This window comes from Opisthocomus hoazin, chromosome 7, assembly GCF_030867145.1.
Source record: "Opisthocomus hoazin isolate bOpiHoa1 chromosome 7, bOpiHoa1.hap1, whole genome shotgun sequence".
NCBI classification, from domain to species: domain Eukaryota; kingdom Metazoa; phylum Chordata; class Aves; order Opisthocomiformes; family Opisthocomidae; genus Opisthocomus; species Opisthocomus hoazin.
Window position 1 is genome coordinate 5,774,996 of NC_134420.1, and position 16,357 is coordinate 5,791,352.

Consider the following 16,357-nt stretch of genomic DNA (forward strand, 5'->3'; position numbering starts at 1 on the left):
AGTTCCATTATCGGAGTAATGCAAAGGGAATTATTAGTATTTATCACTGTGATTCATTGTACTAATTTTAAGGCGTTGATGTTTCATTTTTCAAAAAAATCCAGCGTCTCCAGCCAGACAGCACTTGAACTCACCCTGAAAGGACAGAATCACAGAATGGTAGGGGTAGGAAGGGACCTCTGTGGGTCATCTAGTCCAACCCCCCTGCTGAAGCAGGGTCACCTACAACAGGCTGCACAGGACCTTGTCCAGGCGGGTCTTGAGTAGCTCCGGAGCAGGAGACTCCACAACCTCCCTGGGCAGCCTGTTCCAGGGCTCCGTCACCCTCAGAGGGAAGAAGTTCTTCCTCACGTTCGGACGGAACTTCCTCTGCTTCAGTTTGTGTGTGTTGCCCCTTGTCCTGTCGCTGGGCACCACTGGGAAGAGTTTGGCCCCATTTGGACCCAGGTGAACGTCCTGCTTCTTGAGTACAAATGACTACGACTTGATTGCGTATCAGTGAAGCAAAACACCAAGCACCAAGAGAATTTAACATCATATAACAGCAAAGAAAGGGCCCACTGCTAGGAGTTCAGTGCCTCCTGAGAGATATGCTCAGCCTTCAAAATTCCCCTTAAGCTTAATTTCCTAAGTGCTTTGCGACAGACCACTGGGTGCTTGAAAAGATTCACTGATTCACTGCTACATCAGCTAAAATAGCCTACTGACAAACTCTACAATATTAATTCACCACTTTGATAAATACTATAGAGTTTGCAAATACATACCCACATAGACAAACTCACACACAGCATGTATGTATGCCATAACTGACATTTTCCTGATATATTCATTATTCTTTATAATGCTTCCAGGTACTCTTCTGCTTTGCCCTTTTGCCTTCTTTACTTTCGCTATGCGTTGCCTCCCAAATTTGAAAGAATTCCTTCATGCTTTTCTGAGTGCTTTGAAAAAACCCCAGCTCCAAACCTTAATTCCGAGATCATTGGTCTTTGTTCAGACTTAGCTCTAAGTAGTAGTTTTGTACTACCAGGATTTGTGATTTTGACTACGCTAGGCAGCCGTTATGTTTGACTACACTAGGCAGCCATAATTATGTTTGTAAAGTACCTCTTATATGCGAAATCTCTAGATATATAAATCAGGAATAATAACTTTACAGTCAGCTGTTAGAAGACCTGAGATTTATAGGCTCTTCCTGAACTGAACTGACCTTCATACATATTGCATACAAAATCTGAAGCATAAATTAGGTTGGAACCCGCTCACAAAGGTGATGAAGTGCCCAGCTAAGGATTAGTCTTCCAGTCTCAGGTGTGTTCGCATTCTGATTGCCAGACTTACCCGCACTCCCTTTCCTGCTCCAACACGTGGGATGAAAATTTTCGTGACAGTTCTTTTGCCCAAAGTTCACTCCTGCCAGATTTGTCCTCCTCCGACTCCAGCCAGCTGTAAAAGGACTCCAGTGGCATTTGGCAGACTTTGTGTTAAATAAGTCGCGCCCTGTATCCAATGGATGTAGTTCACTGAACCAAGAAGAGTTTTGTACTTTTATAGATGATAGCGTCACACTTGAGTACAGAGAAAAAGAGCAGAACCTCTGCTGCTCCCTCACGTTGTTTGCTTTCTCCTTACTTTCTCACCTGCCCTCTAAACCCATCTCAGCAACTGGTAACTGATTATTCTGGTATTTGGCTTACATAGTTGGATTGTTATCAGCCATGACCTTGTGCGTACTTGGTTGAGTAAATTCAATCACCTAATGAAATTGTGGTCTTTCCATCAATTGATTATCAAATTGCTTGTATGGTTCAGCTAGCCTGTCTCTTTTCCAAAGCTGCACCTGTTTGTTTACCCGGGCAGTCTGTGCCTGACCCCTTCCTTGCCTGTCCTGAATGTCTTTTTTTTCACTTGACACGCAGATAGTCTTTGAGTGGACTTCACGGTCATTTTACCGACTACCCTGTTGAAAAAAAATCAGCAAAAAAGCATTTCAGAAGTACAAGAGAAGCCAATATGCGTTCATCTCTTATGATGCCCAGTGTAGCAGTCCCAGATGCTTGCTGATTGACAGGGTGAACAAAGATGATGTCAAGAGAGGACAGGGCTTGCTGAGGCTGTGATCAGGAGGAGCTGTGGTTTGCGTTTGGGGTCGGACACACAGCGCAGAGCAAAGGGCCTGCAGTGAGCACCTGTAAAGGGAGGATTTGCCCACCCTCTTTTTCTCCCTAGCTTCATGTACCAGTACATAATCTTTAAGCAAGTAAAGGTGTCAGGCTGAAGTCCCTTTGAATTCCACTCTTCTAGAGAACTGCTGTAGGTTTAAATATAGAGCAACATGGGCAGCATACCTGCTGCTGTATTCCATCACGAAGTACAATTTACGTTCTTTGCCGTAGGTATTTAGCACTGACTGGAGCTGACACATGCATGTGAGGCCAGCTACTAGCTAGTTTGGGATGAACGCGAGCACCCAGTGCTCTGGGCCAAAGTGCAGAAAAGCTGTAAGTTACTATATCGCTACTATACGATAGAAGCTGCTATCTTGTACACTGTCTGAAGGACACGGTCTCCCCTTGAGCTGCGTTGTAGTTGCCACTGCAGAATAGGCCAATGGCTACTCTGCACTGCCCTTAGCCTGACGAGCTGTGGAGTACCTTGCTCACAGAAACAGGCTAGTGGTTGGCTTTATCGGTGATGCATCTGATGTGATACAGGAGGAGGTGTGGGTTTGGCCCATATAAGTGCATACAGTATACCCTGTTGAACAAAACTCTTTTCTTTCTTAAGAGCTTCTCTTCCTGTGATGTCGGGGGCAGGAGTCTGCATTTTTGGTGTTGCTGTATTCTTTCCTTTTATACAAGCTATGGGACATTTTGTCTATTTCTGCAGTTGTGTTCCTTTTAGTACTAATGGAACTATTTTTTTTCAATGCTTTTTTTGTTGTCTTGACTAAAGAAGAAACAGGGAAAGTCATGAGGGAGAGAAAAGCAGCGGAAGAAGCCAAAATTACCCACTGCTAAGGCTGTCGCTTTTGAAACTCTTCCATTTGTGCTGTCACGTTGAAGAAGTCTGCTGCTTAGTAAACACATTGTACAGATGTTCTTAAAACAGTGGTGTTTGTTACTAACTGGTTGTGGTGAGGTGAAGAGGAAACAGGGACTATCCACTTGATAGAGTTCTAGTCAGTTCAGATTTTGACAATTTGCTTATCCTCAAATGAGAGATGATGAACCCTAAATAAATTAAGTGCTTCTATATTAAATGAGTTTCCTTTTTTGAAAAGTAATGGGCAGACAGGTTAAAGGAAGAAAGGGAGTGCAGTATATTATACCCATGGTTCCATTGCATTTGGTCATTTTATATGCCTGTGGTAACATCGTAGTGGGTGATACAGCTGTAAAAGTAGGGATGATGCTGTACCAGGGCAACATCACAAAATAGCTTTATTAAAAGGTGCATTAAATAAATGTATTTCAGTATATGACACTTTATAAAATACTAATGCAACGGTAATATTAATGTTGTGATGTTTTACTGTAGCTTTATAGAAAATTTAATTTTTGTATATATCAAGAAATAATATCTGTTTGGGAAGGTGGCTTTTGTATCTCTTCATAGTAAAATAATTCCCTTGAAATTTGTAGGAAAATGACTTGGGTTTAGTTGTTTTTATTTTAATAAAAATATTTTGTATATATTTATAAATATAAACGTTTTTATTTTATCATAATTACTGCATTATGCTTGTAAGCAAGAGGTCTTTGTTCAGCGTGATGGTTCCGTGCTGGAGTACGTGCTTTCCTGTAGTAGCACAGTGAAGTATTGTACTGTGCTGCCATAAAAAAAGCTAGAACAATGAAGGCAATTCCTTTGACTCTGTAGGAAAGGAGGCTGGAACCCAAACTGTCCAGCTTTACCTGAGTCTTGTAAGCAGAGGGGCCAAAAAGAGACTACAATTTTCAGCAACAGAAAGTACAAATATTTGAAGCTGTGGTTGACATGCCTACCTCACACAGGCTCTCTTGCGCATTACTGCCTAGATCTAGGGAAGGACAAAAGGAACTTACAAAAATGTCAGGCACGTTCCACACCTTCCACTCAAAGAGGCTTTAGCTCTGCTAACTTTTTCTTTTCCTTCCTGGGGATATCCATAATAGCCTTACTGGGAGAGGAGATAACTCTATTTGACTGGACAGGGGAAAAGAAGCTATACTCTATAAATCCGTAGGCAGCGGGTATGCAACCTTTGCCTGTCCAGGGGCATGGTGCCAAGTTAGTGGGTACTTTCATGCTGCTCTTTGTGGAGCTCCACGGTGAGACTCTCCTGTCCCTGCAAGGTTATCACAAAAATGACAAATTCAGCAAATTTATCATTTTGTCTGTTTCTGATCTCTACACATCTATAATCAGGGAGGACATACATCATAAATAAAACTCCTGCTCTTCAGAGAAATTGCGTCTATTTAGGAAAGGCCTTTATATGATAAAGGCTTTTGCTTCAGAGGAAGAAATCTGTTAGCATTACAGAGGTCTGTTCACTTTGACAGAAGCCTCCTGAAATCAATAGATTCCATTTCTTTTACATACGGAATACTGAAGAAGACTCTTTAATGATGGAGGTTTACCCATGTAGTCTTTACTCGAATGGCATCTTGGACTGGAGAGGTGCCCGAGGACTGGAGAAAGGCCAATGTCACTCCAATCTTCAAAAAGGGCAAGAAGGAGGACCCAGGGAACTACAGGCCGGTCAGCCTCACCTCCATCCCGGGAAAGGTGATGGAGCAGCTTATCCTGGAGGCCATCATCAAGCAAGTGGAAGAAAAGAAGGTTATCAGGAGTAGTCAGCATGGATTCACCAAGGGGAAATCATGCCTGACCAATCTGATAGCTTTCTACGATGACATGACTGGCTGGGTAGATGAAGGGAGAGCTGTGGATGTTATCTACCTTGACTTCAGCAAGGCTTTCGACACAGTCTCCCATGATATCGTCCTGGGGAAGCTGAGGAAGTGTGGGCTGGATGAGTGGTCGGTGAAGTGGATAGAGAACTGGCTGAATGGCAGAACTCAGAGGGTTGTCATCAGCGGCGCTGAGTCTAGTTGGAGGCTGGTGACAAGTGGTGTCCCTCAGGGGTCAGTACTGGGCCCAGTCTTGTTTAACTTCTTCATCAACGACCTGGATGAAGAGTTAGAATGTACCCTCAGCAAGTTTGCTGACGACACCAAACTGGGAGGTGTGGTAGATACACCAGAAGGCTGTGCTGCCATTCAGCGTGACCTGGATAGGCTGGAGAGCTGGGCAGAGAGGAACCTGATGAGGTTCAACAAGGGCAAGTGCAGGGTCCTGCACCTGGGGAGGAACAACCTCATGCACCAGTACAGGCTTGGGGTGGACCTGCTGGAGAGCAGCTCTGCAGAGAGGGACCTGGGTGTCCTGGTGGACGACAGGTTAACTATGAGCCAGCAGTGTGCCCTGGCTGCCAAGAAGGCCAATGGGATCCTGGGGTGCATCAAGAAGAGTGTGGCCAGCAGGACAAGGGAGGTTCTCCTTCCCCTCTACACTACCCTGGTGAGGCCTCATCTGGAGTACTGTGTCCAGTTCTGGGCTCCCCAGTTCAAGAAGGATGAAGAGCTACTGGAGAGAGTCCAGCGGAGGGCTACAAGGATGGTGAGGGGACTGGAGCATCTCCACTACGAGGAGAGGTTGAGGGAACTGGGCTTGTTCAGCCTGAAGAAGAGAAGGCTGAGAAGGGATCTTATAAATGCCTACAAATATCTGAAGGTTGGGTGTCAGGAGGATGGGGCCAAGCTCTTTTCAGTGGTGCCCAGTGACAGGACAAGGGGTAATGGGCACAAACTGAGGCACAGGAAGTTCCGTCTGAACATGAGGAGGAACTTCTTCTCTCTGAGGGTGACGGAGCACTGGAACAGGCTGCCCAGGGAGGTTGTGGAGTCTCCTTCTCTGGAGATATTCAAGACCCTCCTGGACAAGGTCCTGTGCAGCCTGCTGTAGGTGACCCTGCTTCGGCGGGGGGGTTGGACTAGATGACCCACAGAGGTCCCTTCCAACCCCTACTATTCTGTGATTCTGTGATCTTCACTTAACTTTCCCGATTAAAACCTTTATTGCAAATTCAGTAACCATTCTCCTTTTTAACAAGTTTGCCAGCCTGCAAATAATTTCAGAGACAGGATCTATTTATGGGAATACATTAGCAAATACGATCCAGCATTGTTTTATCTTTCTTGTTTTCTTTGAGTAGGAGGGAGTCTGCAATCAAGGTTTATAACTGCTATTTCTGTGGTACTGGTGGGTCCCTGTCGCCCCTCCCCAAACAGAGGTTTGATTTTGAAGAGCCTAGAGCACAGCAGAGGTCTTGGGTCCCACAGCCCACAAGACATATAACAAAGCAGGTAGTTTCGTGAGAGTCTGGACACTCCAGTTGATTTACGATTCAGTCACTGAGCTGCTCCTTGTTGGGTCCTCTTGTCCATAAGGCATAGGCACAAAGTGATGTAAAGATTTTTCCTTAATCGATCTCTTTGACTAAAGGTGTAAAGGAAAAATCTCATTGTTGGAAATGAAGGGATTTTGATGAAATGTTCCACAAGGCTTTAGCCAGAGGCAGAACTACCAGAGAAAATAGTTCAAATAAGTGAAGTTTAGTACAATTGCTAGCAATTGAAAATGAATTCTATTATTAAATGTATTGACCATTCTTAAAATTCAGTGTAGTGCTATCGGTGTTGCATATAATACTGTGAACACTTTTTTGTAGCAGTTCAGGAAAGTAGCCTTTAGACAAACATTTTGATTTTGTAACTACACTCTGAGATTTGTGGTCTTGGTGTTCCCACTTCCTGCGAGCCTGCAATGGAGGAGTCAGAGGGTTTGTAGAGGAACCATCTGGGGAGCAGGGGGATAATTCTGGCACTCTTCCTTGGGATTCTCTTTTCTTGCATAAAAATATAAGAATGAACCACCCCTCCCAAATGTGCCAAGGTCTGAGCAACAAAGACAAGCAGTTAGTCTGTATTGCAGAGGACTTTTCAGCTTCTGGAAAAATTGAAAAGGAGGGTGGAATTCTTTCCTTTGGCAGCCATTTCCCAGCTTCTTCCCCAATTCCATCCTCTCTCTGACATCCATGTAACATGCTAGTGCCTGAGTGACTTCTCATGCAGTGAGCAGTGCAGTAGTAGAGCAATTCCTTGGGGTGTCCCTGTGCAGTTATTGGGTTTTTAAGTTGCTAAGATGTGACCCCTAAAGGATAGGGGAATTTCAAAACGCTCACAAGTAGGCACTAGCACATTTGGGTGTGCATACGGGAGGCGTGTTTTGACACAGATGTGTAAGAAGGAGTAGAAGGACAGAGAGGGAGTTGTGACCCGTGGCAGGTATCCCAGTCTTTCTCTCCCAGATGTGAATAGGATGCTTGGCGGTGCCTGTAGATGTCAAGACCTGGCTGCTGCGTTGGCATAACACAAATTTTGCACTAATGGGAAAATCTTTTATATGATCAGCCCTGTCTCATAACGCTTTCTGTGTTAGTAACCTTAAAAGAGAACAGAAAAAACCACCACCTTACTGTGCAGACCTAGGAACAGGATTTATTTTAAGAAGCACGCATTTCGTGTTAGCAAGTTGGCAGTATCGGTCATGATGGCAAAGAACATGTGTGAGCGCTGTAACTGAAGCCCACCTGTTACCTACCTAGCCCCATCAGCTCTAATGACTTTCAATGGGCGTGCATGATTGCTATAGACAATAAACTTTTTTTTTTTATGCCCTTTATGACTACTTCTATTTTATGACCCCTGTGTAGTTCTTTCCCATTCTCATTTTTGCCAATATTTTTCTTCTTTTGCTCTATATATCTGCTCTGCCACAAATCCTGATTATTTTGATGTCATGCAGAAATGTATTATTACTTCAAGAAAATCTCTGCTTACTCTCAATATTAAACCGGAAAAAACGTAGATGGAGACTTTAACTTGTACTTTCTCTGAGAGTGCTGAGACTAGAAATGAGCAAACATTGTTTCAAGAGCTGTGGAGGGAATCTTTTCACTCTCATCGTGTTTTTCATATATTTTCTAGCTATATTTCATACTGGCACTTTCAGCTTTCTGCACAGTTATACTTTTTTACAGATATTTATATGCAAAAAAGCAAAAAATTCTACTCTTAAAACTGTATTTCTCTTTTTCCCATAATGTAGAAATTGGCTGGTTTCAAAACAGATATATTTCAGAGGATTCCCATAAGGAGTATGTGCATTGATGAGCTGGAAGAGTTACTGGGCAAGAACCATGCTTTCTCCACACTGCTGCCTTGCGCCAGTCACAGGAGTGGTTATGATATTCTACTAACATCTTCTCTAAACCACTTTAGCATTCTTCTCCCCATGATATCCTCCATAAAACAGCATGACATGCTACAAATTATATATTTAGAGTAAGGCAGATCCGTCTATCAATTCAGTCAAGAGATACGATGATGTGCTTTTTTGCCTCTAAGTGGTTAACAATTCGAAAAGATTCTTTTTAATGCCTAGTATTTTATTCACTTTATTTTTCTTTTTAGTACATTGGGAAATAAATCTTAAACATTTCTTCTGTTACCTAGCACTTTAAGCCTTTTCATAGCATTTGTAACATCTCTTTGCCAACACTCCATCTGTGATTTTAGCTTGCAGGAAACACTTTGCAATTCCCTTATTAGCTTAGATGCAGAGAGCTGTTTAAATATTAATTGTATACTTTTCTTGTAAGTGCAGTGAAACCCACTGAGTAACTTGTGAGTTCAATAATTATCGAGAAGAGGGTGGGGAGTGTGTTCTGGGTCAGCCTGCTCTTAGTCTTGGCAAAGGTCTGACTCGAGTTAACAGTGCAAAACAGATCATGTCCTGATGCTTGCCTTTTGCTTTCCTTCTCTTATCTCAGTCCCCCTCCTTGTACAAGCACAACAAAAAGAAGGAAAAAAGAATACCGTTTAACTGCAAGTGTACTTCTTGCACAGTCAGTAGACTTGCTGCTGAACGTGCTATAAGTGAGAGGAATGCCACACAGTGCTCACAAGAAGAGAGATGAGATCCATTATTCATTTCAAATCCTAGTTATTGGACAGATACACTTGTTAAGTACTTGTGTATTGCTCTGTCAAGAATCACGCCTCAGTAGAGGCATTATGTTGTGGTTGAGCCCTTCTCCTGTTTTCAGTCATGAGCCACACCCTATTTCATTTCCCGATTCCACAAAGTGTGCTTTACACTTAAAAATAAAAATATTGGAAAATATGATGTGTTCACAGACATTTCAGTAAAGTGGAATTGATAGAAGTGAGAAACAAAGTAGTTATTACCGTCTGACCAGCCTGTCCTCTGTGGATCACCAGAGCGTTGTAATTGTAATACCCATATTGGGTATAATTGAAAGAAGATCAGCCCCATTAAAATTGTACATTGTATTTTTCCCTCTCTTCTTCTTCCAGATGGTTATTAATCTTTTATTGGCGAGGTGGGTTGCCTACGGTGTAATCTGAGTTTTTTTTCCCCATGTCATTTGAGTTACTTCTCTTTGTGTTTGCAGGTGGACTGAATTTTAATATGTTGAATTCTGTTAATTGCTTAGAATGTAGATATTTTTCTTAGTATCTTTCAAGTGTATAATAAATTTTAAAATAGTTAAGTAATACCCACATACTCCTTTTATTTTTCAGCATTCTGTGAGGAGGGGTGCAGATATGGTGGAACTTGTGTAGCCCCTAACAAATGTGTCTGCCCTTCTGGATTCACAGGAAGTCATTGTGAGCAAGGTAAAGCTTTACTGAAACGCACCTTCTTTGGTAAAGAGAAACATGATATGCTGAATTAAGAAATAATTACTTTCTATTCACTCTACTTGATATTTTCTCTTCATTGAAGATATATAACTGTTCCATGGCTGCCTTTTCCTAACTGAAATCTAGTCTTAAATGAAACATGGAAAGCTTTAGACAAATAGGGAAGTCTTTGCTTTTGCTTCCGGTGAACACCTGTAGTTAATTATAGAGGATGGCAAGTGAAAAATATATGCTCCACCTATTTCCTGTGGTGCAAGCTCAAGGTCATCGTCTGCTTTTTTTGAATCTGTTGTGTAAATTAGACCAGAACTTGGATGCTTGGTTTTCACCTAAAGTTATTGAATTCTGAAGATTTGATTTTTTTCGAAGTCACTGGGGCCACCAATTTTCATAGAATCAGTCTGTTAAGATGTATCTTATTAGCGATGGTTTGATTTTACCTTTTCCCAGATCTTTTTTTTGCATTTCAAGATTTGCTTCTGACAGCCTCCTAGGCTCACCTTTCTGTTTGTTTCACAAAGATTTGGTTCCTTGTCTACCTTAAATGAGAAAGAAGGAATCTTACAGAATTCCATGTGGGACTCTTATTAGATTCTTTATATAGCAGATTTGGGGTTTCATTTTAGTTGGTATTTATTGGGATTGTATTTCACTTAAATAACCCAATGATAGAGTTTTTTTGCATTGTGTGTTTGTTAATAAACTTTTTGTACTTGCCTTTACTGATGGAAATAAAGTGAATAATGGTTAATGTGGATAAAGTATTAACACAGATTGCATGATGCTAGTATGGATGAGATTATAATTGCTGGGGTTTAAGGGAAAAAAAAAAAGAAACCCAAGAAAAAACTGTTAAAGGAGAAGTTAAATCACTGGAACCACTTGTTACACAGAGCTTGTTCAGTAATTCCTGTGTAGCAGTGTCTGTTTAATACATAGCTGTTCTACTATAATACATAGTAATGTAAGTGTTATTATCAACAAATTTGCTTTGAGTAGCTCCTGAAAACTGCTAAAGCTTTTTATGGGTGTACTCAAATCACTGCATACTGAAATCCCATAGTTTCTAGTTGTTAGCATTGTTTCTAATTATTTGGGAATAAACTAGGACCTTAATATTTTCGTATCATCTTGAGTAAATTTGAGTACTGCAGGGGTTTATTTTCCATTATGTGTAGTCTTTGGGTTATTTTTTTTAAATAGAACTAAGCTCCCAAGCCTCCTGACATTCAGCAGTAAGTACTGGCAATGCACGTGGGGAAGTAATGCAAGAAGCACCTGCCTTGGATCCCCACTTACCATAGTTCCGCAGCCTCTAATCCTGCTAGGTACACTCGCCCATGTATAGTTTGTTCGTTCTTTTCCAGAATATCTATTATTCAGAGGAAACGGTACTTTCAGAGGGTTGCAAGATACCAGAGATGTGTCTTATATATGTGAAAATATGGTGCTGCAAAACCAGTACCTGCATTGCCCACAGGTGCCCTGCCTGCCCCAGGAGCCAGCGGCTTCAGGCCAGCGTTCAGCTCCACTGCCTGTCCTGCTTTCACCCAGGAGTCTTAAAACTATCTTTTTTTCTTACAGCTGCGAAGGGACTTTCATAACTAGAACACAGAGTCTTTAAGCTGTTGAAGTGATGGTTTAAAATTGATAAATGAATGACATAACCGTTGTTGACTCTTATTTTTTCATGTCTTTTGTATTGTTTTGATCTGAAATATGATTTAGCACACCAAGTAAAGGAAACAGGGCAGGCATGGTACTCATTATATCAAGAAATTTAGAGGTAGATGTCAGAAGGAGCTAGCTTCCTTGTATAAAATCTATACGACTTGAACCAGAAGGAAGTTTATTTTTTTCTTTGGAGATGTATAGGATTTGCCAGTGTGCTACAAGTCAGGCTAATGATGGTAACTGTGAGAAAGCTGGTGTGCAAACTGATTTGAGAATAAATAGGGCTTTGCATATGAGAACCTGTCATATTTTAGTTGTGTTAGAGGGTTTGAAAACTTCGGCAGATATACCTTATGTCATACGCATATTTCAGTGGCTAAGTGCATGTCAGATCTATGTGAGAACAGCTTCAGCCATCTGAAGGTGCATGTCCTGGAAAAACTAAATATTCAGAGTAGAAAGGTGATGAGCCACCTTTGAAGCAGGCTTCCCTTTGCTTACTTGCTTACTGCTCCAAGATATAGTGCTGTCAGGAAGAGGAGGCAGTTCTGTAAATACCTCCTCATAGTCTCACTGCAGTTTGCTGCAGTGTTTATAGAGGACATCTAAAGTATTTAAAAACCATGTTTGTTCATTTTTTTTTCCCCTTTTGTCTGTCATGTTAGAAGTAAGCACTTAGTTATATTTAACATGTGGTAGCACTCCCTCGATCATTAGGACGTAGACCCAAGATGGTGAAATGGTGGGACGTCCCTTTAAATGACAGCTTAAATGTTGCTGGTAAAATCTTATCTGATGAAAGCTGACGGTGAACTGACACATATCAGAAGTAAAATGATGTGTTTTGGTAATGTATTCTATTCACCACAGTGCATTTAAAAATGTCGTTCAAACCGATGATGCAGCAATTCCTTATACATTATTAGTGAGCTGAAAGGACTCATCACCAGCTAAAAACAGTATGACCCAAATTGGCTTCGTCATGTAAAGGGTGAAATGAATCAGTAATTAGAAATCTTGTTGAAAAGCAGGTGCATTTACTTCTGAATATGAATCATATGTTACCCATCATTTCTGACTGCCTGGTTGAAATGATGGTATTGGGTTAATTAAAAATTCAGAGATATTTGAGAAGGGTAGGATTAATGTTGGTAATTTCCTCAGGTGAAATTAAAATACACATTTAAGGCTTATGTACAAATACATAATTCAACATGCTGCTGAGAAGAATTACCTCTTGCTAGTTGCTTTGCCTGAAATAAGGAAACATCACAGCAGTTGTGGGGCTGCCTTTGCTTTTTGAAGGTGAACTGCAAACCGATATCCAGAGATACTGTCAAGCAATTCCTCCTTCCGTCCATTTTTTATAATGCTGTTTCTTTAAGTATGTACTTGATGCTTCTTACAGAATTTTTGTTGTTTTGTTGTTTTAGGATCTGATTCTGTCTTCTAATCAATTTTTTGTTGATTCATTTTGTGTTTAGCTGGCCAGGGCTGAAATCAGTGATCTCTGTGATCATTACCAATTGCAGTCATATTTAATACGTTGTGATACCTGTGCTATAAAGTTTTTATGTTAGAGTTTTTGCTGACGTTGCTGTATGGTTCCAGTATGTACGTGCCTGACGGCTGAGCTGGCGCTATGCATCCTTAACTGTATGTAACGCTGTTGGCTTAAGCCCAGGTGCATTGATGGCAGGCGTCCCTGTTAAAGGCTTCTGAGAGACATTTTGGTGTGCAGAGGAATGCGAACACAGTACTTTCTAAGAGCTGTTGGCAAGCATGGACCTAATGCCCTTATTTTCCATCCAGTGATGTCTTCTGCATTTCATATTTTTGCAACATTAAAAAAAAACCCAACCAAAAACCCTAAAACATCATTCCTTGCACTGCTTTTCTGTCTTATCCAAAGAGACAGAAGTCAGTGGAGTTTTAATGCTGGTTTTGTAGACAGCGTTCGCCATTATTGTGTATTTGTGGACTGTTAGTCGCTACTGCCACTGATGAAGGTAGTAAGGATGAGATAGGCAGGATGATCTATGATATCAAAGGCAGGAGTAAACAGATGACTGAGTGCCTAAAAATTGCAAGTGGTCCTTGAACACCTACCTGCATGGTCCTGTGCATGGGCCTAAGGAATACATACCAGCTTCTGTACAGCTCTAGGATGGTGACCAGTGGTGGCAGAAATTTCAGCTGAGTTAGTTATGGCATCTGTCTGTACAAATTATAACTTTGGGCAATGAGCAGGAAACAGCAGAAGGGTTTGAAGCAGTGGGTTCCCAGCTAGGGGCAAGTCAAGGCAAATGCAATATTTTTCCAAAAGCTTCAGGAGGGCTTTTGGCAGTGGTAGGGCATCGCTTCCAAAAGGAATTCAAAGCCATCACACCACATCTTTGCTCCCCTGGCTCATGACAGCTACTGTCTGAGCTGGTACACAGTGAACGGGGAATATGTCTCTGGTAGATCAGAAGGACGTTGTGCAGGCTGGAGCTCAGAGAGGTAAATATTTTTGTGGTAGCTGCATGTGTGTTTATAGCCTTTGTAAAGCACAGGAGAACAGTTTTCTCACAGAATGATAGAGCGCTGTCGAAGAATTACCTGCTGATTGTAAACAGTCAGAAGCAAGGGTAAGACCTGACAGCGAAGCATCAGGATGTGATAATTACTGGGGTTATTTTTTTGTGTCTTTTTGGACTCTGTGTACAAAGATTGTCTGATATCGGCGTGAGAGATCATTTTCAGTATGTACCATGGCTGAGAAATGTGCTTTGAATCCCAATAATTATAATACGAGTGGGGAGAAAAAGACCAACCCAGAACTTGCAGTATGGCACTAGTTACATATGGATTCTGCAGTGCAGTCATAAATTTTGCAGGTGTGTAATGAAATGTTGCTATGTGTATAGCTTGAAGTTGGATATGGCATCATGAAAATGAGGAGGTCTTTAGCGGATTTGTTTCCTAATAGTTGGCAGTATCTGGAGTTGTTGTCTAAGAAGCTACATACTTCTTTGTGTACTCGTCTCTTCAATTGCTTCTTCTGGAGTATATTGTCTCCTGCAGTCCTTTGGGTAAAACTCCCATCGGTCTGTATTCCTTTGGACTCTGGAGAGAGCAAAAAATGTGAGAATTGTATTTCCAGGTGCTATTTCTTTGATTCCTGAGCTGGATCAATCTTTAGGTGTGTAGCTATCAAAGACATTTCAGTTGAGGAACCTGGTTTAAAAAAAAAAAGTCAAACAAAAGCCAAAGCAAAGCAGAGAAGGAGGTTTGCACCGAGTACGGTAAGATAAATGTCAAAACTCCCTACCTGTCTCTAGCTAAGATCTTTTGTAAAATGTGAAGCAAGGTTTATCTTGGGAAACAAACCAGCTCTGCAGCAGTGGGCACAAGGTTTTTGCATGAGATTCTTTCTAAAGCCTCTCAAGGCGAAGCCAGTATAGTGCGAGATAGGAGGGGTGGAGTGAACAATGCTTGGCTTGTTACAGAGAACGGTGATTGTGGTTGATATGACACTCCTGAGGGTGCGACAGATCCAGAGAAGGCAGATGCTCCACGTGGCCGAGGTTACCCTGCTCCATTTGCTGCCAAGCTGTTTACAGCATTGGTCCCAGCGGCGCTTATTGCAAAATGGCAAGGGGTGATACATTAATGTGATAGAAAACACAAAGCTGCCATTTGTAAAGATATCAGGGAACAGATCAAAGAATATCTACTAGAAAAATCTGATTAAGACCATCTCTGAGGATCAAGGGGACATCTGTCTGCAAATCAACGAACAATTCTTAGTGGAAGAAAAAGTTGTTCTATCTTACAATGCCAAGCCAAAGAAAAGTGAAATCTCCCAGACAGAGGACACCATCCATCCCTCCAGCTGGCCATAGCATGAGGAGAGTGGACTTGTTTTTGCGGTGCTTACACGGCCTCGTGTACTGTAAAAGCTTAGTTTTAAAAGGCAAGAAAAGTACTAAGCAGAGTCTGTGTTTGGTGTGGTTTTGTGTTTGGTTTAGTGTTTTTGTTGTGCGTGGTTTTTTTTTCGTTTTTTTGCAAGGGATATTTTTTATGTTGCTGTATAGTTTATTTGTTATGTTCAGGTGTCTGGGCTATATATTTTTGTTTGTTTGTAATGAAAGGAATACCTGCTATATTAATCTTTTGTGTTAGCTGAGAGGATATCTTGACATTCCAGGTAACAAATGATTCTAATATTCTAATATTTTATTATTTGTGTGACTCGTGGTCATAAAATATCTCTTTCATGGTCTTCTGACTTGGTGAGGAACATTGAATATATTTTTTTTAAGTCACAGAAAATTGTGTTGGTGTCCCCCCCACCCCTTTGGTCCCCAAAGCTTGCACTTAGAAATTGGGTAGTATTATATTGTTTATCTTGACTGGGATTATGCTTGCTATTCTAGATTCCTACAATCTGAATTTCTCCACTCAGATTCCACTTACCTCACCCTGACCAGTGTCTACATGCCAGCTGGACATGTCAGGTGCTACTTAAGGTTGCGGTTTTATTTAGACTAGAGAAAGGCAAGATTTAGCTAGCTGACATCTAATTTGCATTTGGATTCATGTAAAACAAGGTAATCAAGAGGTAATTTCTGTTGATCAAACTTTATAGTGCACATAATATCCAAACCCAGTTTCTAAAATCTTTATTCTCTTGCCTTAAACGTTAAGAAAAATATCTTTAGATGGTGTCTTGGCATGCCATCTTTCTTTGTGTTCCAGTTCCTGTTCTGATGTTCTTGGATTAATAACTTGTGAAGATCCACTATAGAATTTATAGAGCTTAGAAAAATCGCTGCTATGCTTCAGTTACCCTAGTA

General features: G+C 41.3%; 1 protein-coding gene across 3 annotated transcripts in view; it reads left to right on the top strand.

Moving 5' to 3' along the window:
• The window catches only part of NELL1 (neural EGFL like 1), a 302,534-nt gene that overhangs the window by 221,790 nt on the left and 64,387 nt on the right, over positions 1-16,357 (top strand). For all 3 annotated transcript variants that reach the window (XM_075426698.1, XM_075426696.1, XM_075426697.1), the window contains exon 15: positions 9,720-9,815. In XM_075426698.1, the coding sequence (XP_075282813.1) occupies positions 9,720-9,815 (96 nt within the window). The remainder of the gene's footprint in view (positions 1-9,719; positions 9,816-16,357) is intronic.